At 35.7% G+C, this 25,384-nt stretch overlaps 1 protein-coding gene across 2 annotated transcripts in view; it reads left to right on the plus strand.

The window, feature by feature from the left end:
• Window positions 1-25,384, plus strand: part of LOC129237544 (plastin-3) — a 61,884-nt gene that overhangs the window by 27,208 nt on the left and 9,292 nt on the right. The window contains exon 1 of one of the 2 annotated variants that reach the window (XM_054872357.1): window positions 20,101-20,485. The exons of the other annotated variant lie outside the window; for it this stretch is intronic. Within the exon in view, the coding sequence (XP_054728332.1) occupies window positions 20,408-20,485 (78 nt within the window). The 5' untranslated portion in view covers window positions 20,101-20,407. Of the gene's footprint in view, window positions 1-20,100; window positions 20,486-25,384 lie in introns of those variants that run through there. 2 annotated transcript variants of the gene reach the window in all.

Consider the following 25,384-nt stretch of genomic DNA (forward strand, 5'->3'; position numbering starts at 1 on the left):
TACGAAGCCAATCTTTTTTCTTGTTTGTCAAAGATTTTGTCCGCTTTAAATATATATATGTACAGTAGTCATATCAATTTGGGCAGTAAAATTGCTCACAAATTATGCACAAATTTGCCGTTTTGCACTCAACTGCGCTAAGTTCAAATTATTTTCAACGATCATAAATTTGTTAGAACTATTCTTTCGGATTAGTTATTACACGAAATATTTTTTTTTTTTTTTTTTTTTTGGTTTAGTTTTTAGTTTTTAAGTTTACAAAAATTTCGCTTTTTGCCACACTTTAGTAATGTCCACTTGAATTATTTGCGGTTCACATCGGTTTGTTGAAAATTTTAACCTTTTCTTTTCCCGATTATCACTGGATATGTTTTAAGTAACATATCCCATCCTCGTCGCCAGTTAAATTTATTTTTGAAAATAAAATAAATTGTTGAAGTTTTATTTTTTAGTTTATTATAATTTAATTTATCTTTATTAAAATAGCACAAGTTTGAATTTGTCTTTACTCTTCAAGGTGACTTTGAAGACTACTTTTAACATTAAAAACTATACTTATTCAATTTATTTTAACAGTTAGATTTATACTTAAAATGAAGAGAGAAAGAGTTCCCCATTTACTATTACAACAATTACAACAATTAAATATATAACTTACATAGCTATAATAATTATTCCAGTTAGATAATGAAGAGAGCGAGAGCGAAAGGGGAAAGTTACTTATAATATATAACTAGCTGACACGATAATAAATAGGCACAAACAAAAAATGCGAAATTCGCCGGTGGAGTGACAAAGTCAGGGGTAACACAATAATGCCTATTGAAAATGGAATAGCGGCGAATTCTTATAGAATTAGGAAATGTAAAAAAGTATACACATGTGTACTCAATACATACCAACATATGTATGTATATGTATGCTACAAGAAAAAGCAGTAAGCAGCAGAATTTAATAGTTGGATCATATATGGAGAAAGTGATGTCACGCTTGTTGGCAGACCCAGACTGAGACGCTGTTGTTCTTTGTTCTCTTTTCTTTCTTCCCAGTTTGAATGCAGAAATCAACGAAACTTGAACGTTCATTGGGTACATAAATCAAGGTAACACCAGGTGGGGAAGGAACGGTAAGGCAATACCAAAAACAATGCTAAGGTGAATACGAGGTGATTGCATTGCAAGCTAAGCAAAAACGACAAAGACAATGACAACGGCGACGGCGAAGTTGATAAGTCATTGCGAAGTGTGCACGAGTCATGCATCACCGCAACAGAGCACAGACACAAAAAAGAGCTATAATAAAAAAATAAATGTAAATCTTAAGATTTTTGTGTTGCTACAAATTGAGTTTTATTAGTATTTCCTTAAGCGTTGTGGTTTATTTTTAAACATATAAAAATATATACGTAAATAAAAATAAGCTTATGCGAACGAGAGTGGCTCAATAAGTCCCCGACAATTGGTATAAATATAAATTACATACATGTCGCGTCATATCTATAGGGGTTTTTCAGTAAGAGCCCTTCAACTTTTGAACTTTTTTGAATAAAACACAAACGGTTTGACTTTTTTTAACTAATTTTTTTTTTTATTATGGAGTTTGAACATATACATACATTTAAGTATGAAATTCGATTTCTTTTGCATGACCACCGCGTGCACGTTTTACGAAGTCCAATCGTTGAACCCAATTTTCGACCACTCTTTTGCATAAATCGGCCGAAATTCCAGCAATTTCGCGTTCAATATTGGCTCTGAGCTCACAAATCGTCGCCGGTTTGTTACTGTAGACCAATGACTTCACATAACCCCAAAACAGGACGGCTTGTTAAATGGACCGTAAAATGGCCGTAATGCTCTTAAAGTAGCAGCAACAGAACGATTATTTTCATAAAACATTTGCACGATTTGCAATCGTTGCTCAAGTGTGTAGCGTTCCATGATGAAATGTATACTAATGAAGTTTACAAATGACAAGCGAAAAATAAAAAATATTGCGTCGTTCGCCCTCCCTATCGGAAAAAAGTTGAAGCGCACCTATTGAATAACCCTATACTTCAAAAGTGCCGTAATGAAAAAAAAAACAAAATTTGGGGCAAGAATGCCCAAACTCTTTTTTTAAGTTGTGCAAAAAATTCTTGGCGATATCTATTAACAGTATCTCATTAGATGAAATCTTTACTTTTACTTACGGTACCATTGTTGGTGTACATCAATGATATTGACATCATTTAACAACCGCGTTGCCCTTTCCAAACTGGATAAAGAAGCAAAGCGAATGCGTCTGGTGGTGACCGATGACAAAACATAGTACCTCCTGTCATCAAACAAACAGTCGGCGCACTCGCGTATCATCACCCACGTCACTGTTGACAGTTGTGATATTAAGGTAAAAGACTTTGTTTATTTAGGAGCGAGCATTAACACCGATAACAATGCCAGTAGTAAAGAGTTGTAAAGCCCTCTCTCGACGAATAAAACTAACACTCCACAAGGCTCCCTAACGTATGGCGCAGAAGCGTTGGCGATGACAATATCCGTGTTTGAGAGAAAGATTTTGCGCAAGATTTTTGGACCTTTGCACGAATATCGCAGACGATGGAACGGTGAGCTGTATGAGATTTACGACGCCATAGACATAGCGCAGCGAATAAAGATCCAGCGGCTACGCTGACTGGGTCATGTCGTCTGAATGGATACAAACGCTCCGGCTCTGAAAGTATTGGATGCGGTGCCAGCTGGTGATGGCAGAGGAAGAGAAAGGACTCCTCGGCGTTGGAAAGACCAAGTATAGAAGAACTTGGCTTCACTTGGTGTGTTCGACTTTTCATGAAGTTTGACCATTACTTACCATAATTGCGCTTTTTGCAACTTTAGTAAGACCGAGTGTGGGATATGGTGATAGTCTGGAATCCGTATTATCAAATTCACATAGATAATCTAGAAGCTAATAATAGTTTTTATTTTTTGCTTTAGGAGATTTTCGATAGGACTCACGAGCTGAATAATATAAAATAAAAAATAGGCAAGCAGACCATTGAAACAATTAGTCTGCTCGAGGAATATTTCTTGATAAGCAGACCTTCAATTTGTGGTAGCAACGCCATTTATTATAATTTTTAGGAATTCATTGACTCACTATAGCGCATGAATGTATGCATGTAGATGTGTGTATGCCCAGTTTTGATACTTATTTTATTTTTATTTTAATTTATTATTATTATATATATTTTTTATTTTGCTGATAACAATGAATAATATGACAAACGCGGCTTCACTCGTGCCCGTGCGACATTTATCACTTGCAATTAAGCAAATGTCAGCGTCACTTTTACAACAATCGTGTGACCAGCAGGAAGTAGAATAGCAATCACAACAATAATATTACGACTACAGTAGCAGTAAACATTTTGTAAGAGCAAAGTGCACATAAACTTCTAAAAAACACAAGTTTTTCACAGCAACCGCTAAGCTATCGTCTTACAATGTTTTGTTGCACAGTGGTTCTAAATTGATTTATAAATGGGCTAAATGTAGCTAAGCAAATCTCGTATGCACGAAAAATAAATAACTGGTGCACTCTGTTGAACGCGCCAAGGAAAGTTTAGGCGTTTATAGCAGCTCCGGTCTTGCAGGAAAGATTTCTTCTCATATGACTAACGGATTCGGATGCTTGATGGTTTCCTAAAAACCGAAGAGCATACATTCCAGGAACCCAGTAAATACCGCGGTAACTTTATTAACTGTAATTACGAGTATCAAGAGGCCTTTGTGGAGGAAAATAAACTACCAAAAATTATAAATCTTCCGATAGGGTATTTTTTCTTGTTTCAGTTCTTAGATATTATCTTTATTGAGACACAATCTGAGTACTGGAACCATCTTCACTTTAACTCGTTCGTCGCTATTTATGAATATAGTGAGTCCAGTCTTTCTTTCGCCAAAGCCTAGTCCGTTACACAAATCGTTGGTGGGATTTTCGATTACAAGTTAATGTTGTACGTGATCGATACTAAAACTTAATTTCAGTATTGACTAGCGCATCTTAAGTAATAGGTCCTAAGTAGTTCGGATGTTGGTTTTTAAGAAGAAACATGGCAAGAACTACCAACGACTGATACGGCAAGTTAACAATACAGGTTTTTTACTCCTGATGATCAAATAATTGCATAAATGTAGGAACTTAATATATATATTGGGATTCGCGCATCTAAACAGGGTCACCTAACAGTTTGTTAATACAAAGTAGTAGGCAAAACGAATTCATTCAAGGTGATGTCACTGAATCAGCTGATTTTGCGATTTTGTGTCTTAAAGCATCAACAAAGGAGCAGGCCGCTTTAACAATCTTTTGTTTGTTTCTATTATCATAGACATTTTGCTATTAAGAACCACTTTTGAGAAAACAAAATACCTGTAATTTTTGGTAAAGCAACACAACAAAATGCTCAGTAAGCAGGTGTTCTGCTAAACTTCTATCGAAAGAACCATTCCAGTAGAATTCTGGATGGAAAGCGAATTGCCCGCCGAGGCAAGCGGATTATGGGGAAAACGCTCGCACTATCCTAAGATCTCTTCACAGATACCCTTAAACGAATAGTACAGTTCCTAGGTGAGAAATTACCGCCTCACCAAGAAAAAGTGAGTCCAAAAAGGACTGATTTCAATATTTGTATTTACCTACTATGTCTACCACTTTTAGCATATTTTTGCCATTCTTTTACTACAGTGCGTAGGCAGCAGTCGTCTTCTCTGCCATTAGCTGCACATAAATTCTAATTAGCTTTTCTAGACTGAATTCCTTCAGTATTGTCGCATAGCGCTTTTAAACATTAGACTTGCGTACATATTCCCTCCATACACATACATATGTGTATGCATGCATGTCATGTGTATGTATGTATTTATATAAGTTGAATGAATAAATTTCCATTAGTCCATAACTCGGCACGCTTGTGTCAAACTAAAAAGTGAGTCATGGGTATTTGTGTATATATGTTTATATGTATGTATGCACTTATACAGGGTTGGCCATATTAAACTGACCCATGTGATTATTAAAAAAATATGGAAAAAGAAACATTTTTTTGTGTTTCATTGTGAAAAACATTTAATTTAGTTCAAGGAGATTCGTTTACATCACTTTTTGAATATGATATCGCGCAAGTGGTCGCCCTTAGCTCGTATAGCGTAATGTGCCCGTTTTTCGGCGTTTTCCATAGTTTTGGCCAGCGTCTCGGCCGATATGGCGGCTATTTCCCGTCGGATATTGGCCTTAAGTGCGCCTAGTGTCTTTGGCTTGTTGACGTAAACCTTAGATTTCAAATAGCCCCAAAGAAAAAAGTCCGGTGGCGTCAAATCCGGCCAGTCAAAATCGCCTCTTTTTGATATCAAACGGCCAGGGAACAAAGTCTTCAATAAGTTGACGGTGGCTCGTGCTGTGTGTGGTGGTGCGCCATCTTGCTGAAACCAGAAGTGCTCCATACCATTTTCACGAACAATCGGCATCACAAAATCGGTTATCATGGCCCGATAACGCTCTTGATTGACGGTCAATGGTTGGTGTTGACCATTTTCAAAGAAGACCGGCCCAATGACCATATCAGCGCAAATGCCACACCAGACTGTAACTTTTTGGTCGTGGAGAGGTACCTCTTCAATAATTTGAGGGTTTTCAGTGGCGTAGAAACGGCAATTTTGCTTATTTACGGTTCCGTTCAAGGAGAAATGGGCCTCATCACTCATAATGATTTGATGCCAAAAATCCTCATCAGTTTGGGCCATTCGGACGACAAAATTGGCATATTCCAAGCGACGAGGCTTGTCGGCCGGCAACAGTTGTTGATTTAGTTGTATTTTGTACGGGAATATCCCCAAATCCAAACGAATGATACGTCGTAGAGTGGTCCGAGGGATGTCCAACTGAGCAGAACGACGATTACCTGACGTTCGCGGCGATGACTCGATACTGGCTCGTACGGCCGCGATATTTTCGTTAGATCGTCTTGGCCGCTTTTTATTTGGACGTCGGGTATTAGCCACAGTGCCGGAAGACAAAAATCTTTTGTGCATTTGCTTGATTGCGTTCTTTGACGGCGCACTTTTCACTTTATTTTTTTTTCTCCACGCACGTTGCGTTTTTACAATTGAGAAGGAATTTTGAATGTACAGCTGAACAATTTCAGCGCGTTCTATTGGGGTGTACTGTTTCATGGTATAAATCTCCTTCGACTGACGCTTCCAACGCGGTATGTCATTAGCTGATCTGAAATTACAGTAAAAAGTTATAGAGTTACTCAATGGGTCAGTTTAATATGGCCAACCCTGTATATGTATATAAATATATTTATGCATTTAAATATATCGCACATACATATGTGATGTTGAGATAGTAAGTCAAACTTTAGCGACTATGGACTGCTGGAAGACGGTGTATTAGTGCATATGCGGTGGTCGCTACTAGCAAAATCAACTGCCTGTTGGTCCATGCGCTGATTCCCATTTCGATAAAAACGAAAAACAAAATAAAACTCCACATAACTGCATTAAAGTATGCATTCACGCATATTCGTGATAAATAACAAAAAGATTGTAAAAAGTAAATAAAAAAATGAACGTGAAACTGTCAGCTTATGAAGCTGACAAGAATGGGCGTGGTGCCATGTAGGTCGGGAGATACACGCATACATATTTTACATGCAAGCATACATATTCACATACTTATTTGCCCAGTCAAGGGATTAAGTGGGGCTTGCAATGCATACCCTGCAGGGAACACATGAAGAAATGAAGCACATTTTTATTAAACAATTTTTAGCACAAATATTCCAATTGTAAGTCGATAAAAAAATTACGTTTAGATATGATTTTTTAACTTCAGTGACAGTGCGGAAAAAAATTCTCAAATCGGTTATGCGCGCACCATTTGATAACTAGTAGATTTACCTGCAGGTCGTGAACTTACATGCATAGCTATGTACATACATTCATATTAAGCGTGTGCTCGTATGCCATATTTGTGCTAAAAATCTTTGGCGCAGGCAATTCCAGCTCGTGCGTGAGATGAACTGAACGTCGTTGGGTTGTGATTTATTTTACACGGATTTCTTTGTTCATATCTTCTTATGCGTGGATGCCATATATATATGTTCGAAACGTGATTTAAAATCCTAATACATTTTAAAATCTGTATTTGTTCTTCCAAATCGATTTCATCACCTTCCTTCTGATACAAGACATTTATGCCAAAAGTTTTCCCAATCTTGCTAACAATTATTGAAGTCGATTTCCGGAATCGTCTTTAAAGCGCGCAGCTGAACTTAGGTAATAGCCAGAAATCACACTATACTAAATTCGGCGAATAGGGTGGTTTGTGGAATGATATCTAGTGAAGATCCAGCGCGAGTGAGATTTATAAGATTTACGTTTTCTAGGTACTAAATACCTTTCAAAAAACATGGTTTGGCATGAACCGACTTGGGCGAAATCCCCGACCCCCGACGAAGTGCCAATCAAATGACGGAAGAACTGAAAATATCTGACCGCATACTGAATAATGATCTCAAAGTCAAGCCTTACAAGATCCAAAAGGCGCATGATCTCACACCAAACCAGCAACAAGTCAGATTTGAGAGAGCGAAGGAGTTGCTTCGCTTGGCTGAAAGCGGTCAATTTCCGAACATTGTGTTTTCTGACGAGAAAATTTTTCAAATTGAGCAATTCGTAAACTCCGAAAACGATAGGCTTTATTTGACGGACTGTATGCACGAGAATTTGAGTCATTGATTGGCCACCAGGAGGCTGCATCCGCCACAGGTAATAGTTTGGGCCGTTGTAACCGCAGATGGGCGCTCTCCAATCGTTTTCATCGAGCCTGGTGTCAAGGTAAATGCGAAAGTATTCTGGAGGTTGCTTTGAAGCCGTGGGCAGACAAACATTTCAGTGGCAGACCATGGACGTCTAAACAGAACTCGGCACCGTCTCACAAAGCTCGAGTGAACCAAGAATGGCTAAAAAACAACGTTTCAAACTTCATAGCGTCCTCTCAAATTCCCCAGATGCGAATCCAATGGATTATTCTCTTTGGGCCATTTTGGAAAGCAAAGTTCAAACTAAAAGATTCACCAGTATTGAGGCGCTGAAAAAAGCCATTGTCCGCGAGTGGCCCAAAATACCTGCAAATCACATTCGGGCAGCTTGCGATTCGTTTCTGGAACATCTCAAGGCCATAGTCAAGGCAAAAGGTAGTCATATCGAGTAAAAATAAATTTATTCTTAATTTTGTATTATTTTCACACATTTTTTACTTTGAATTGAATAAAAGTAATTTTCCAAACTAAATTTATGGCCTTTTTAATTAGTTACACTTCGAGTGTCGGACCCTGTAAGAAGTTGATCAACTCCCTTCGATTTTTGGTGGCAAATTACCATCTTGAGCCACTGTGTTGCAATGGTTTTCAGAATCAATCATAATAGCACTTTGCTACAAAAAAAAAAAATCCCGTGAAAGTTGTTCGAACAAAAAACTCGAAAAAGTGCTCCAAAAATGTTTCAAACGCTTCCAAAACTGTATTGATCTTCATGGATAATATTTTGAAAAAACAATAAATTCGTTTTCAATTTTTTTTTTCTTGTTCACTCCTCTCGGGAGCAAAGAGCCTCGTCAAGACTCTTCCATCGTACACGGTTCTGTGCTGTGGTTTTTGCACCGTCCCAAGTGTTTTTTGGTCGACCGCATTCTCTGCTCCCTTGCGGGTTCCAGTCCAGTGTAATATAAATCATTGGTTTAAAGTAGGGTGTTTGTTTGCTTTTGCTATGTGATAATCAGAAGTTGCTAAATTTGAACTTTTTATTTTATTTTAATTTTTTGTTGCAAATAACAATTTATTTTTAAACCTTTTCTTGACTTAATTGTTCGCAGTAATTAAGTTCAAATAAGCAGATAAAAACATGCCATATCGTCTTCATTAACCTTTTATTCCAGGAGACGTTCTTGGGCGCATATATCGTATATATATAATTGGTGCGTACACACTTTTTGGGTGTTTGGCCGAGCTCCTCCTCCTATTTGTGGTATGCGTCTTGATGTTGTTGCACAAATGGAGGGACTTACAGTTTCAAGCCGATTCCGAACGGCAGATATTTTTATAAGGAGCTTTTTAATGGCAGAAATACGGAGGTTTGCCATTGCCTGCCGAGGGGCGACTGCTATTAGAAATATGTTTTCCTTAATTTTGGTGTTTCACCGAGATTCGAACCTACGTTCTCTCTGAATTCCGAATGGTAATCACGCACCAACCCATTCGGCTACGGCGGCCGCATACTTTTGCGAAATAGTGTGTTGTCACGTGCCGTATTGGGTACGTGGGTATTGGTATGCACAGCGGAACAGAAATCAAATTTAAACACTAATGGTATTAAATTATCTTATCGATAATGCCAAAATCATATATATTATACAATTTATTATATCAATTCGTTTTTCTTCTACTTCTCTTTCACAATTTCTGTTGGGGTAAATGTGTAAAGTAGTACAGCTATTCACTAATTACTTCACGAGAGTGTTGGACCAGATAAGCGCAAGTATTAGGGGCGAAAACTACTACTAGTGGGCTAATAAGTGGATTAATGTTGAGTCCACATACTAAAAATTTCGCTTCCGTAGGAGAAATACTCTCGACTATGGTCCGTTCAATCAAAGGAATGGACATTAATTTAGCAGTAATTGGAATTCCAATTGGCGAAAAACATCAACTTTTCAACAACACTTGAAACAAATGAGAAATTTTATGCGCACAAATAATCAATTGACTATGAGATATTTTACTAAACTGTTGCCATACCGTACTGATCAATTTTAAAAGACCAGTGTGTTAGATTTGTGTTGACCCGTCGTCTCTCACTGAGTTTATTATTCGTGAGCATTTGTCTAAGACTCCACTTCTCATCCGGCTTATGAATCGAAAAGTTGTCGTGGTGTATGCTTTCTTACGTTAATCTACTTGCTGTTCCCTATTACTTACCTGGTAGTGGAATAACAGCAAAAGCTTTATCTCTGTAGCATCAATCTCATATAATTACATTTGCAGTGCTAAATAAATAAACTCAAGTGTACCCAAAAACAAAAACTATAAAAACTTAATAAACACTTTTACAACCTAACTCGGCAAGTATCTTTTGATGTTGATACATAACGTCTTTCAACATTGTTGCTGTTTCTTCATGCTACCTAGTAGTTTATCACTAAATGAAACTGATTTCTCTTGAAACCAAATAGTTTTGTCTTCAAAGTTTTATATAAATTTTAGCCGTTTCGGACCGGTGAACTGAAAACGTAGCCAGCCGATTGAGCTCAAACTCACCGGATAAGGTTGTTTTAAGCAAAATAGAAGAAGAGCACTGGACAGTCGGTTCTACGTTACCGGAACGACCCGGAATTATATCCTGCTGTCACTCTGGATATGTATGGGAAATGTTTATGCTGCTAAAATAACAACAACAAAAACTTGCTGAGTTTGGAATATTTATTTTTTATTAAATAAAATTGTTTTGTAAAAATATGGTTCATACTGCTACAAAAAACATATAACACAAGGCTTCCAAATTCGTATAAAATTAAAAAAAAAAATTAACAAAATCTAAAGAAAATTCGACAAAATTTTATCAACATTTTAAAATTTTTAGTGAGTATTTTTGAAAAATTTTGGGTATGCAGTTTCGTAGCCTGTTCAATTTTGGGGTATTATTTTGCCCGTTTGTAGTGGCTCAAAATTCGCGTTGATTTTTGATAAGTTGATAAGACGACGCTCCGGATTTTCTTCCACGTAACGAATGCCTGAAATTTTTTGTCTGTGGAAAAAATGCGCCAGACTTCCCGCCAAAAAAAAAACAATATAAATCTACAAGATTTTTGAGTCACTTTAAACGTGCACTCTTTTATATAAAAATTTAATGACTTCAAAACTGCCCACTCATTATTCCAAAAATTCCGACTAAAAAGTTGGAAATTTTGATGAATTTGAAACATACACTTGTATGGTATTGGCCATTTCCTGCCGAGATGTAGCCGCTGTATAAAAAACTTTTGCTATCTTTTAATGTTTCATGCCCGAGGTCTCGAACCCGGACACTACCGAATGATAGTTACGCACCAATCCATTTGGCTACGGCCGCTGCCATTAAACAGGTAAAATACATTCGTACAATTTTGATCGACTTGCAATTAGGCTCTTTTTTTAATCAAATCTTTTGTTAAGTTTTATTACACTGCTATGCCTCACACCATGAAATACGATTCGCTTGTAAAAAACATTGTCTGAAGACTCATAACCATTTAGTTTAGCTTTGATAATTAAAAATTCGATAGAAAATTTTTAAACGTTTGCCCGACTTTTGATGTGAGCTTCACTGCTTTTTCAATACTCAATTATTATTAACGGGCTTTTATTGTGGTCACATGATTTAATTGTTTTTTTTCTGCTATGATATCTTGAGTGGTCTACTTATAAAAAAAGCTGTTATTTTCGCTGTTTTATGTTGTTGCATTAATAAGGAAATATTTTGTTTTTGTTTTTTAACTCATGTGGCTATCCAAATCCAACTGTTTCATGGCAAGGTTGCTGCTGCAAGGTTGTTTATTCTAAATTCAGCATTACTCACTCGCGTCTTCCAGGTATTCGGGCATTTGGCAAAAACACTTTCACCAAGCATGTGTGTTCAACCTCAAAGACCACACTTTGTTGCTGCTGTTATTGTTTACAATTGAAACATCTTTTTCTGATTTTCTTCACAACTAAAAGTAACATTAAAAAACAGCAAATTACACGAGCCAGAGAAATTAATTTGAAATGCGGCGCCAAAGCGAACTCTGGAATACTCGTAAAGTGAAAAATATTGTAAATCATACCAACTCAATGGTAATTATTGTATGTATTTGTAGAAGAAACGACGATTGCACACAATGACCGATGCTACTGACAAATAGATTAAAGCAACAACATAGAGACCAACAACAACCAGTAGTAGCAAAAACAGTCCATTAATTGACCACTTTCGATTTATGGCCAAGTGTATAGCTTGCCGACAAGCCAACCAAACAACTTAACAATCAGCATCAGTCAGCCAACCAGCAAGCAACCGGTTCGGCGCATCTCGAGTAACAATCGATTTGCGTAAATCTTTGTGCGTTTTTATTTCTTGTTGAGCGATGCGAGTGAAAATGTTGCATTCATCAGCGACACTGCCGTTGATGCTATGCCGCTTTTATGACTTGACGCCGATAATGATGTTGCTGGCATTGGCGACGACAAACAGCATGCCAAACGTAGTAAATGTCGTTGTTGCGTCGTAATTATGTCACTTTTTAAGCGACAAAATGCGCACTGCTCATGGCACGTACATACATACATATTTACATACCTATCCATGTAAGATGGATTGCAGCGAAAGAAAGGAAAACTTAACTATGCACAATCTGTCATGATGATGGCGGTTACATCACCGTGAAAACGTCGACGCTGAACTAACTGCACGGTGTACACACATAGAGTGCAATGGGCAAGTGCTCGTTGTGCGTTTTTATTTTGTTGTTATAACTGGTTTGCAAATTACTCGAATTTTTTTTTTTTAGAGGTTTCACTGACGCATAAAATAATTTGCTAATTTTATGAGAGTTTGGAATGCTATTTGATAAATGGTTCACTATCTTTGCTTATGTTGTTGAAGTCATTACTCTGGGAATTTCGTCGAAGCTCGTTGCGGCCAACTGAAGTGGACTGTTCCTAAAGTTCACTCGGTTTTATCAAATATTTCCGCACCTACTTTGTTTACCAATGTTGTTGTTTTGCCATTAAATATTTAAATATTTACATATCTTTAGCCACGGCCTTTGTTCTACTTTGAATTAGTTGAGTATTTTTTCATGACTTTGAAAGGCTATGACAAATTAAGTAAACGCTTTCGAATTGTTTTTTTTTCATGCTAATAATTTTTAATTTTTGTTTATAAATATGTGAACTGAGGTGAGAGTTTTGCTAATAACTGTTAAGATTGATCGTATTTCTCTTTTTAACTTTAACTCTGGAAGGTGAAGAAATTCACAAAAAAGTTTCGTAGACCACTTGATATGATACTCAGTACTTAAAATAGAGCTATTTTAGAAGGCAAAACTTACTTGTACAACTACAGTGTTGTGCTTGATTACCACAAGATTCCAAAGAGTTGTAGCCCAACATCCCTTTGAGGCATTGTGCCCAAACAAATAAACGAATACGCAAACTTATACAGGGTGTGTACTAGGGTGGTCCAAAAAAAATTTGTATGCTGCCGCCCCCCAAAATAGTAAAGAATGAAAAATAAAAAGACCCGTATTTTTTTTTTTTTTAATCAGACCATATTTAATGGTGCCGCCGGGGCTTTGAAATATCCCATGTATTTTGCATGGGAAAAAAATACTTTTTCGTAGATTTCATGTAAAAACCTGGAAAATGAATATCTTTTAACCGGATAACTCAGTTTCTCTTCATAATTGGTCAGGGAATAACAACCAATTATGAAATAATTAATTTTTTTTGTATTAACTATTTTCATAAAAGTAATATAAAATATTGTTTTTTGATTTTTTCTTAGATTTTCGTTTTATGGGGGCTTTCTGGGGTTCTATAAAAAATAGTTAATACAAAAAAAATTAATTATTTCATAATTGGTTGTTATTCCCTGACCAATTATGAAGAGAAACTGAGTTATCCGGTTAAAAGATATTCATTTTCCAGGTTTTTACATGAAATCTACGAAAAAGTATTTTTTTCCCATGCAAAATACATGGGATATTTCAAAGCCCCGGCGGCACCATTAAATATGGTCTGATTAAAAAAAAAAAAAATACGGGTCTTTTTATTTTTCATTCTTTACCATTATGGCGGGCGGCAGCATAAAAATTTTAATATAAATTTTTTCCCATGCATTTTTGGACCACCCTAGTGTGTACGGTATTTGAGGATAACTTGAGACTAAAACTAATTAGCTTTTATTTTGAACAAAATGTAATGAAACTCTACTCATTTTTTGCACAACATTAACTTATTATATTTATATAAAATCATTGAATAAATTTCCATTAGCTGCAGTAACGATTGCATGCCCGAATCAAACGCTCCTTATTTATATGGCCCATAATAATTGCAGTCTTCATAGAAGAAATTGTGTTATGAGACTGCTTATTGATTTCACGCTCAACTATACCCCATAACTAGTAATCCAGGGGATTGAATGTCTCGTGAGTTAATCGACCATAAGTTCGGTGTTCTGTGGTCATGGAAATATTCAGCCATCCAATCTTGCATCGCCATCGCTTTGTGTGAGGAAGCAGTGTCTTGCTGAAAGAAGCATGGGCTGTCACCGCGTGCGCTATCAATCCAGGGTTTCACTACTGTCTCTAGAACCTCGATGTATGCAGCAAAATTCACTCGAAATTTTGAATTGAATTGAAACATAGCCATCTGTCGCTGTGTACGTTTCTGTAGTTGGTCGGTCTTTTGGTAACATATTGGTAAACAAAAATTTTCGTCACAAAAAACTCATAACATCTTAGGCGCTTCATGGTGTGCCATTTTTTTAGAAGGAATTTTTGATTTATACCGGAGATCCTCATGGACAACTCGATGGGTAAGACTCGCAGAATCATTATGCTCCCTCGCAAGGTCCCTAATTTATTTTGAAGGGACCTCGTCAATGATCGCTTGCACTTGTTGAATAAATTCTGCAGATCGGACAGAGTCGGAAAGAACCAGAGATATTTCATTTTAAAAACTTTGTACCAAAATTTTTAACATTTAATAAATCTCAATGTTACTAATTTTTTTCAAAAATTTTTCAGCTTTCTCCTTATTCTACTCAAGTCCATGGGGGAATTGTACAGGTGAAGTGATAAGAGCAGTACGAAAAATTTGCACAACCTTATTGGAAGTAGGTAATTGTTCTAATTGAAATTAAAGAGCAGTCAAAATGACTTCCTTGGGCAAACTATTGTAAAAATTCTCTCTGCACTTGAAAAATAGCCTTTTTTTAATTTATTGGAAAGTCAACTTCATGGCTGTGGCGTAAAAAGTTGAAATATCCCGTCTTCGACCACTCTATCTCAGTCCTCTGCATAAGTTTTTCTGCAAACTGCATAGCTTGTCCTAGGCATTTTTAATTTTGTTTTTATTTACAAATAAATAACATTTTTTCATAAGAATTCAAACAGAAAATTAAAAAAAATGTATATATTATATATAGGTATATATAATTGGCGCGTACAACGGACTCCGAACGGCAGATATTTTTTTATGAGGAGCTTTTTCATGGCAGAAATACACTCGGAGGTTTGTCATTGCCTGCCGAGGGGCGACGCTATTAGAAATTTTTTTTCTTGGTACTCACGCATCATCCCATTCGGCTACGGCGGCAAGCAAATAATATTTTAAAGCTATTAGCGAAATTAGCCCCTAAATATTTGCATATGAATGCCTCCAAAGAAGCAACACGTGAAATGTCTAAAGAATAAAGACAACTTTGTAAAATACTATATAAGGCAGCGAGCGGTATGTCAGAAAAGGAATAGAGAAAACTGCCTCATTACTATACCTTGATTATTCCGCCTTGATTCAATCCTACAAAGAAACCAATTTTCAGTGAAAATGTATTGGATCACGACGCCCCTCGCATACGATTATCCTGGCAAAAGAGTTTATTTGATTTTTTTCTATATCTTGAGATAAAATTGGGATGCTTGAGACTAAAATTTTGCAAATTTTCTGCCTTTTCCACGCTTTAAATAAGAAATCGAATAAATAACGTTGCGTGCAGTGAAACTGAATCACTGAAACTGTTGACGAAATATCAGGATTGTATTCGAGACTCCTGTCAGCTTCTACTTATAGATACTATTTCACTTTCGTGTTTACATGTGAATGTGCAAAAGCTGTTTTCGTTCGCGTGCTCAAATGTTGGGCATATCTGCTCTATAATCTTGGATATACTATTAATAGTCAGTGCTGCCTTCAAAATTGAGGCTAGCTTTAAGATCTGTGAACTGTTGCGAGAGTAATGGTAAGTATACCTTATTTTCCATTAGCGTGAGTTTGTCTCCCTAAAAATGTGAACCACGTTGTATAGCTAAAAATGGAAATGGGGAAAATGTGTCCGTTGTAAAGGTTGGTTCAATTTCAAGGGCCGATGTTGAATGTGAACCACACCTAAACGTCAACAACACCGTTGGACTTCTTTCTTTGGGGTTATTTGAAAGAAAAGGTGTGCGTCGATAAGCCAGCAACGCTTCAAGAGCTAAAGGATGAGATAATTCGTCACATTAACGGCATAGAACCTCAATTATGGACCATCGGATGGAGGTGTGCCGCCGAAGCCGCGGCGGCCATTTGGCCGATATTTTGTTCCATACGTAATTGAGCCATACCAATATTATCATAATAAAGAGAAATTACAATAATTTCTTAAAAAAATTATATTTTATTCAAAATCAACACCTGCCCTTGAAACTTAACCACCCTTTAGATAAGGAACTATTTGCATTTGGTGGTCTTTGGAGATGTGCCGCCTAGGCCGCGGTGGCCATTTGGCCGATATTTTGTTTCATACGTAATTGAGCCATGCCAATATTATCATAATAAAGAGAAATAACACTAATTTCTTAAAAAAATGTATTTTATTCAAAATCAATACCGGCCCTTAAAACTTAACCACCCTTTATATGCCAAGTTGTCCTGTAACTACTTCTGGAATATATTTTCTTGCTGCAATCTATTGGACAATAAAAATTACTGCAGAAAGATTTTGGAAAGTGTAACGAACTTGCTTTACTCTGCATTTAACCATCACCGGCTTCACCTTTCTGCCGATATTCGTAACCCAGCTGCGTTATTGTGTGATTTCTGTCTATTTTCAACCTGCTGTTAAACCTTTCGACCAAATGTCCTTTGAAAGAAACCTTTTAAATATGAAATTAGCATAAGATAATGAAAGGTATATACAAATTCAGAGGTATTTTTGCACAAATTTCTTACAATCAATATCGTTTATCTATTCCTGGCAAAATATGCTGATATGAAACAGCGTTGGAATTCCCAAAAATACATTTAAATTGAGTCATACTAACCTAGTTTAGAATTTCCACTGAAAATTGCTTAGAATTTTAGATTTGTACGTTGATTCATGAATTTGTGTTCTAAAAATGTTTATACCCTCAATATTGACTTATTTGCTGCTTGTCGGAAATGAATTCGGTTACAGCAAATTTTCTTATCAAAATTGACGCTATCGTAGTATATTAACAGTTAATATTATTGTAATTACAATGTTCGCCCAATTAGTTAACTATACAAGGCGATAATACAACGCTTATTTGAAAATCAATTAAAAAAATGCATAAAATCTCCAAAGTGACAGGTACTTAGCCACTTCAATCTATTAAAAGTTAATCGAATCAGGGATTTTAAATGTTAAGTGACATAGAGAACGAAATGATTTGGAAAACAAATACTCGTACATTCATATTTGTGTATACAGATACCAAACCAACGGGATGTAGGTATGTGCTTTGCTTGCTTTTTACCAAAAATGTGGTTTTCAATAATGACAGCCACATAAATTTGCTTTAGCAAGTTGAGTGCTGTTTTGTATCGACAAATATATGTATGTATATATGTACAGAAAAAAAAGAAGATAATTTTCATATCTTTGCAAAAAGAGCATTTGGAACCAAAATATTCCGCTATCGAATATTTGCTTTAGGTAAGTACGATGACTAATGTCACAAGTACCTACTTATAAAGGTAAAACACTTGTGTGCGCATTCAAACAAAATTTAGAAAAAAAGAAGAAAGTGAAAAAAAAATTAAAAACATAACAAAAAACAAAACATTAAAAGCAAATACTTTGTGTGCAGCGTTAATGATTTCACCTCATTTCACCAAGTTGCCAACAGCAGGTTTTCATGACAACTTGAATAATGTAAGTGAGCTGTTCATAAGTCAGGCTTGAGTTATGCTCGGAATTACATGATGTGGCACAAAGAAAATATCTAAAAATCTTTGTGATAAAGTCAAGGTCAAGGTGTGAGGGATGCGGGATGGATAATTCCTTTGCAGAACGACGGCGTCAGGTTGATATATCGAAATCTCTAAAGGGGTCGACGCCTAGATGTCAACATTTTTCTGTTCAATTCAAGTTTTCTTATTTGTGATCAAACTGTTGTTTCGAAAAATTTGTAATATTTAATAAAATTTTTCTCGATTTCGTTCACAATCGGCTTCACCGAATATATTCACCGGATATTAGCATGTGTAGATATATGAAAAACAAAAATCATAACATAGATATTTCCTTTTTTAATTTTTTGTTGGTTGTTTTTATTAATCTTATTATGTTTCGGTGGGAGCAGACCCGTAGTTAAATTTTCCAAGGCATATATTTGTAGAACTTTTTCTTCTCTAAGTTTCTAACTCCTTTTTTAACAGCACATTTTAGGTTCTGGTAAAATTAAGGGTCAAAACGATACGCTATAAGAGATAATAAAGGGTTAAAATGTTTTAGGGAAAAATTGCTTTTTAACCTTAGATCACTAAACTTAAATTAGTGTTACTCTGTCACTAATCATTTGTCTCACATAGTACAAATTAAAAACAGCTGATGCCGACATCTCATGGGACGGTGCAAAAACAGCATAGGAACATCTACACGGTATTGTCGAGGCCCTATGCTCCCAGAGGAGTGAACAAGGAAAAAGAAAATTTTTTTTTTGTTTTTTTTTTTTTGTTTTTTTTTTTGTTTTTTTTTTTTTTTTTTGTTCTTTTTTTTTTTTTTAAAAAATTGGAAAAGTAATGAATTACAATCACAATGAATTAAAAAGCATTAGCGGCTAGGCCATCAGCTTTACGTAACATAAGTATTTATATAATAATATTCGTGTATAATTTAGATTTTTATTTCCTTTTCTATTATTTCAAGCAATTAAGTGTGAATGAAGAGAAGTATTATTGTATATTATTTATATTTAACTATTTATCAAAGTTCTGTTAGTGAGGTGGTGTGCCGGGAATATGTTGAATTCTCTAAACTGCATAGTCTATTAGACGAATGAGAAACATTATATTTTGCTCACGTTGTTACTTTAAAAGTTATTTCTAATTTGTCGAAACAGCCTTGGTCACAAATATTGAAATGTAATTTCACCATCAATCCAATTATCAAAATTAAAACCATATTTCGGCATTCTCATTCCTAATTCACAGAGAGACTCGCGTAACCAAATTAAAGTGAGAATATGCCATTATTCTTTTTGGTAGCCTTCGCGAAGGTGATAACGCCGCATTGAAAGATACGAAGAACTACTGTTGGTATGCACATATATAGTACAGTTACGGATATAAAAAATCGTACAGGTGCCAAGTTTGCATATATATGTAAATAATGCTCAGTGGCTAGACTGGCTAGAAAATGGATGGAAAAGTAGGTTTCGGTAAGATCGCTCTCTGATATTGTAGCAGGCTTAGTGTGCGATGTTGAAAATCGGCTCAGAACGCTTCAGAATTACCAGTTCGAGGAATATTCGCGGTCTAGAGTAGCGTAACCTGCAAAATATATGCAATACTTTTTCAAGAAATGTTTAAAGATTACACTGTGTTATCGAAATTATATTATAAATACTTCGCCAAGATGCCTGCTCAACAGCCCTTCAACTAAAATAATATAAAATATTTATTTCAAAACCATATGTATTAAAAGCACAATTACAATCTGGACAAAAAAATAGGTAAAAGGTAATGCTGCAAAAAATGGAATTTTTCGATTTCCAGATTTTAATGTACGCAACTGTATGTGTGCATATACTTACTCACATATGTGTTTATATGGCTTGTGCTGATTGAATATTTTATCATATCGATTCATAAAACCATTTGTTATGTGTTAGTTATCAGCAGTACCTAAATACTTTTGGTCTTGTTGCTTCGAAACTATATCGAACAATTTGTATGCACTTCAACGTTCCAGCCGCAAAAATCAATCAGTTAGTCTGATTTGGTCTGTTACAGAATTGGCAAAACCATTTGCTGCTTTTCGGTCAGTGTTGAATAATCTACGGCAAAGGCTAGTCGAATCGAGTCAAGATAAGTCAGGCGGTCGGTCATTTAATCCTCACGAGCAATTTACCTAATCGCTATACGCGTTGGTGTGATTTTTGTGCTTAGCTATAATAATTTGTGAGTGTTTGTGCGTTAAGTGCTCAGAAAGTGTGGTGCGGCCGGTTCGTTTCAGTCAGTGAAGTGACTTCTATAAAATTTCCTTGTTAACGATATCTAATCGTTTGGGTAATTAAATTTCAAAGTACATAAAGAAATATTTTTCAACAAGTAAATATGGCGGATATTTTGGACGTGGAACACCATCAAGTTCTTGAAGAATATAAGCAGACCTTGGCGGAGTTGTTGCCTACTGTAAGTGTTTAAAGGTTGGAATAAAAGAAAACAAAGGCAAAAAAAGTATTTTAAGTATTACTTTTAAACATTCTATCATTCAACTTGAAGTTAAATTTAAAAAGAGTATTTCTCGTTGGTGGCCACAGTAGCCAAATGGATTGGTGCGTGACTACCATTCTGAATTCAGAGAGAACGTAGGTTCGAATCTCGGTGAAACACCAACATGAAGAAAACGTGTTTTTTTAATAGCAAACCTCCGATTGTATTTCTGCCATGAAAAAGCTCCTCATAAACAAACCATTTGGCGTTCGGAGTCGGCTTAAAATTATAGGGCCCTTTATTTGTGGAGCAACATCAATACGCACCCCTCAAATAGGAGGAGGAGCTCGGCCAAGCACCCAAAAAAGGTGTACGCCTCAATTATATATGTATATATATCTCTAGAATCTTCAAGTTTGGGCCTCAACTTCCTAAATACAATCATTAAATAAAATCTTTTGGAATGGCGAGTGTTATATCCGTTTCTCCAGTGAAGAAAATACTTAAGCTCAACTCATAATTCTAAATTTCTCAAGCGTTTGAGATAAATTGTTGATCATTATCATCGTTTGGCGTTATACGAGATGGCGCAAAATTAATCACCAATTTTTTTTTTAAGTTGTACTAAATAAAAAATCATTTTGAGTGATGGAAAGCTTTATTTTGACCTATACGCGCTCCATTGCTTGTCTGTTTGCCTAATATTATACATAGGGTGATGAATTTTGCGCCACCTTGTACATAGCTCCTGGTGAGCCTTGGTCTGTAAGATGATATAAATTTTTGATGATGAATGTCCAACTTGTACTTGAAAGTCATAATCAATCTGGGCGATATCTTTTTTTGATATCCTTTGAGTTAATATCTTTCAAAGTGCCAAAAAAGACCTGAGCTGAAATGTAAGGAACTTCGAGTTTTTCAATTCAATGTACTCTTACCTCTTTTCTGTCTCTTTCATAAAGGAACCTACTGTAGATTTAGTTGAAGCTAGGTCTACTCACAATCGGCTTTAAAGTAAAAAAAGTTAAGTGGCCTAGTGTCATTGGTGCCCGCCGCGAAAGTCGTGAGTGGTGTCTTGAGTGACTCGTTTCTTCCTTTCAACATTTTATTCTGTTTTTATGCTTTAATGTCTCACTATGTGTTAGATTAAAATATAGTTAGTGTGAACAATTTCTGGTTATGAACAAATTCTGTCGCTAAACTAATCTCTTGACGGCAGTAAAATTTCTGGCAGTAATAAAAAATAATTTAAACCAAATTTATACGACTCCTATTTTATTTATACGACCTTTTCCAAAACATTATTTTGTATTTATATCTGAACAACACAGCAATTTTATCATTATGTATTCAATAAAAGTTTGTTTGGAGGGGTTTATGACTTGGAAATTCTGTCTGCAAGTGTGAGCAGAAATTTTGTCTTTACCTACGTATTGTCTCTGCCAATTATAATTTATAAGTTATAAATAACATCCGGATATTTATTGCCCAAATCGTTTTTTTAGTTTCTACTAGTCGTTGGTGTTTGCTGTTTCCACGTACTTACTGCCGCACGTAAATTATGAATTATCGGTATCGTTATCATTTCCTTTGCAACTTTCATTATCGATTACGTTATTCAAAGTACTGCGCGTGTATTTGTGCGTTCGGTTTACTATACCTCGCACAGTGTGACACATATGACTGAAAATAGTAAAAATGAAGTTGGTAAATTTATTAATATTTTAATACCAATCGATCGAATAAAAATAAATCAATTTAAAAGGAACGAAAGAAATTTGTAGCAATTTTTGTTTCTGAGATGTCGAAATAGCAAATTCTTAAATTTGGAAGTTTGACAAAAATCTTTTTTTTTGTATAAAAAGTGTTGGTTTTGTTTAAGGTTTTCCGGAGGCTTTATCTTTTTTGTTTAAAAATGAAGAAGCAATTTATTGTTTATTTGTCTTTATTTTCTTTTTCTAATGCTTCCGCGACATGCTCATGCATTTGCTGTCCAACAGCTTATATGTGTGCTACTGCAGAAAATGAGCGATACGAATACTTCTGGGCTGACAATATTTACTAATCTTTGTTTCTTAAAAGCTTGCAGCAGACACATAACATTTTAATAAGAAAGAATGAAAAGAGGTGTCATGCAGGAATGATGGATTACAAGGTTTGACCATTTGCAGCGGAATTGTGAGAGTAACTTTGGGTGTTACGTCGTAGGGGACTTGGGAGCCCAATTGTGAAGGCTCATTTTACACGTATTCTTCCTCTCTTCCAATCGGTCCTTGTTTAGACTGCAACACCATAGTATGGGCAGTGGTTGCGTTTATTTTTTCGTATATGATCAACATAATCCCAGTTTTTTCGTAAATAAATCGCTGCCATATCTCTTATGACGTCAGCAAATTAGCTGACTCCTCCGAATTTTCTGAGAGCCGATAAACGTTTTGACTTTGGCCACATCTTTGCATTCTGTGGGTGTCAATAAACTTTTCTAACTATACACAGAAGGCGTAATGCCACATTTCCCACCCTAATCAAAGGCTCTTAATTTGGTAGGGAGGCGATTTTGTTAGTCTTAGTTCAACTGATTCTTTATTGGAGCATTGATATTTATATTTTTGTTTAAAAATACATATTTATAAAAAATTAATAAAAATTAATGCTTGTTTTTCGTAACTACTATTTTTTTCTATTTATAAGGTTATTAAAATAAGTGGAGTAATAGCCGGAGGTGTTCGGTATAGAAGTGATGTCTCACTCCTTTTCCTTTAATAATAATAAATTAAGTACATTACGAAGTGGGTGGCAGAGGCCATTCTTTACATTTCTAAGTACAATAAAGGTGAACCCATAATTTTTTTTTATCTAAATCGCCTCATCTTTAAAAATTGCCGCCAAAAAAGATAGTTCACTATTCTTCACTAATCTTCACTATTTTCCAGACAAATGTTTTTCTAAATAAAATAAGAATATACTCCAAGTTTCATCACAACCAGTCCTTATTTAACCTGTGCCTTTGGCCGTCTCTTAAATCTATTCTTTCCTTGATGCATAAATGTATATGTAAACATTCTTCAAAACTAGATATGTATGTTTTTCGTTTACCATTACCTCGTATATTTATATTTCATATTTCGTCTTTCCTTAGTGAAAGTAGAGCTCATACCACATTTCAATGAAATCGAACCATGTTACTACTTTTGGCCACTGCTTATATGGAGATGTTACACTGTGCTTGGTTTTCAAATACATTTTATGTGAGCAAAGCCCCTCTGAACAATCAAAGTTGTATGTACATAAAATAGCGAATAGGGTTTTTACTTACAATTTTTTGTTCTTTACCGAAATTAAAATTGACGAACATTTTCGTAAAGGTATTTCCATTATTCTTATTATCAACTACTAGGTCTCAATCAAAACTGTTCTTTCGCGTATTATGTACAGCTGCAGGCATAAAAATGTGGCCAGGTATAGACTTGGTATTAGATTCAACAGATGGGCTACGTTTTTGGTATTAATAGATGGATTATATGCCTTCGGCCGCCCTAGCCGAATGGGTTGGTGCGCGACTACCATTCGGAATTCACAGAGAGAACGTCGGTTCGAATCTCGGTGAAAACACCAAAATTAATAAAAACATTTTTCTAATAGCGGTCGCCCCTTGGCAGGCAATGGCAAACCTCCGAGTGTATTTCTGCCATGAAAAACCTCCTCACAAAAATATCTGCTGTTCGGAGTCAGCTTGAAACTGTAGGTCCCTCCATTTATGGAACAACATCAAGACGCACACCACAAATAGGAGGAGGAGCTCGGCCAAGCACCTAACAGAAGTGTACGCGCCAATTATATATATATATATATTCCTTTCTAGATCATAAAGTATTTGTGATTTGTGAACGTTGTCGTGTAATGGCAGTGCAAGTCTAAGTATGTCGGTTTTTAAGGAAATTATCAAAAGTGGCAAGAGTAATATTTTGGTTTTCAATAGAAATTTATAGAAAAATATTTCTAGGCTTCTATTCAAATTCGAACCTCATATGTTGAAATCGGTAATATTTATTAATTGATTCACACCCCTCTGTTGCCACTTCTGGTGTGCCTTAGAGTTGTATTCGTGGTCTGCTATTTCTGCTTATTATTAATGATACTCGTGCCTGTTTTAACCACGCCGAATTTCTGCTCTGATTTGATCATTTTTCACAGAATTACCTGCATTTCAGATATTTCGTTATTAAAAAGTGGTCTATCCGAAAGCAGTAACAGAAACAAATTGTCGCTTAATATCAGTGGCTATAGCTCTAAATCCGATTGCCTCTTCTTATAACATTTCTAATGCTCGTCTTTCCGCCGTTAATGAATTTTTGGATGTAGGTATTGTTTTCGACCAGGAATCACATTAGTTTCGCTATTGATAAGGCCTAGTCTAACTTGGGCTTCATGCTACGTTATGCGTGAGACTTTAAGGATCCGTATGCTAGGAAAATACTTTATAACTCCCTAGTGTGGCCAATGTTGGAATATGCCTCAGAATCAGATTTATACGCCTTACTCCCAAAGTATCGAAAAAGTTCAACACAGCTTCTAGATTTTGATTGCACGCTTCCTAGACCTCTGTGTTTATCTAAGTTGGAATAAAATTACTTTTAAGTCTTATCTATAAATATTATATTTAAGTCATTTTGTGACTCTAGTCCGTCTGTAAGGTTTTGTAACTATAGACTTGATTTATGAAATAAAATAAGTAGGATGCAAAAAATCTGCCCTCGGATATTTCTTGAAGAATTATGAGAAGCTCAGGCGCATGAAGAGAAGAATCAGTACAGGAGGCGGCGGAGAGACTAGCACAAGCGATGATAGTTGTCTGGAATACATCGGTTTGCGGAATAG

The sequence above is a fragment of the Anastrepha obliqua genome, chromosome 2 (genome assembly GCF_027943255.1).
Source record: "Anastrepha obliqua isolate idAnaObli1 chromosome 2, idAnaObli1_1.0, whole genome shotgun sequence".
NCBI classification, from domain to species: domain Eukaryota; kingdom Metazoa; phylum Arthropoda; class Insecta; order Diptera; family Tephritidae; genus Anastrepha; species Anastrepha obliqua.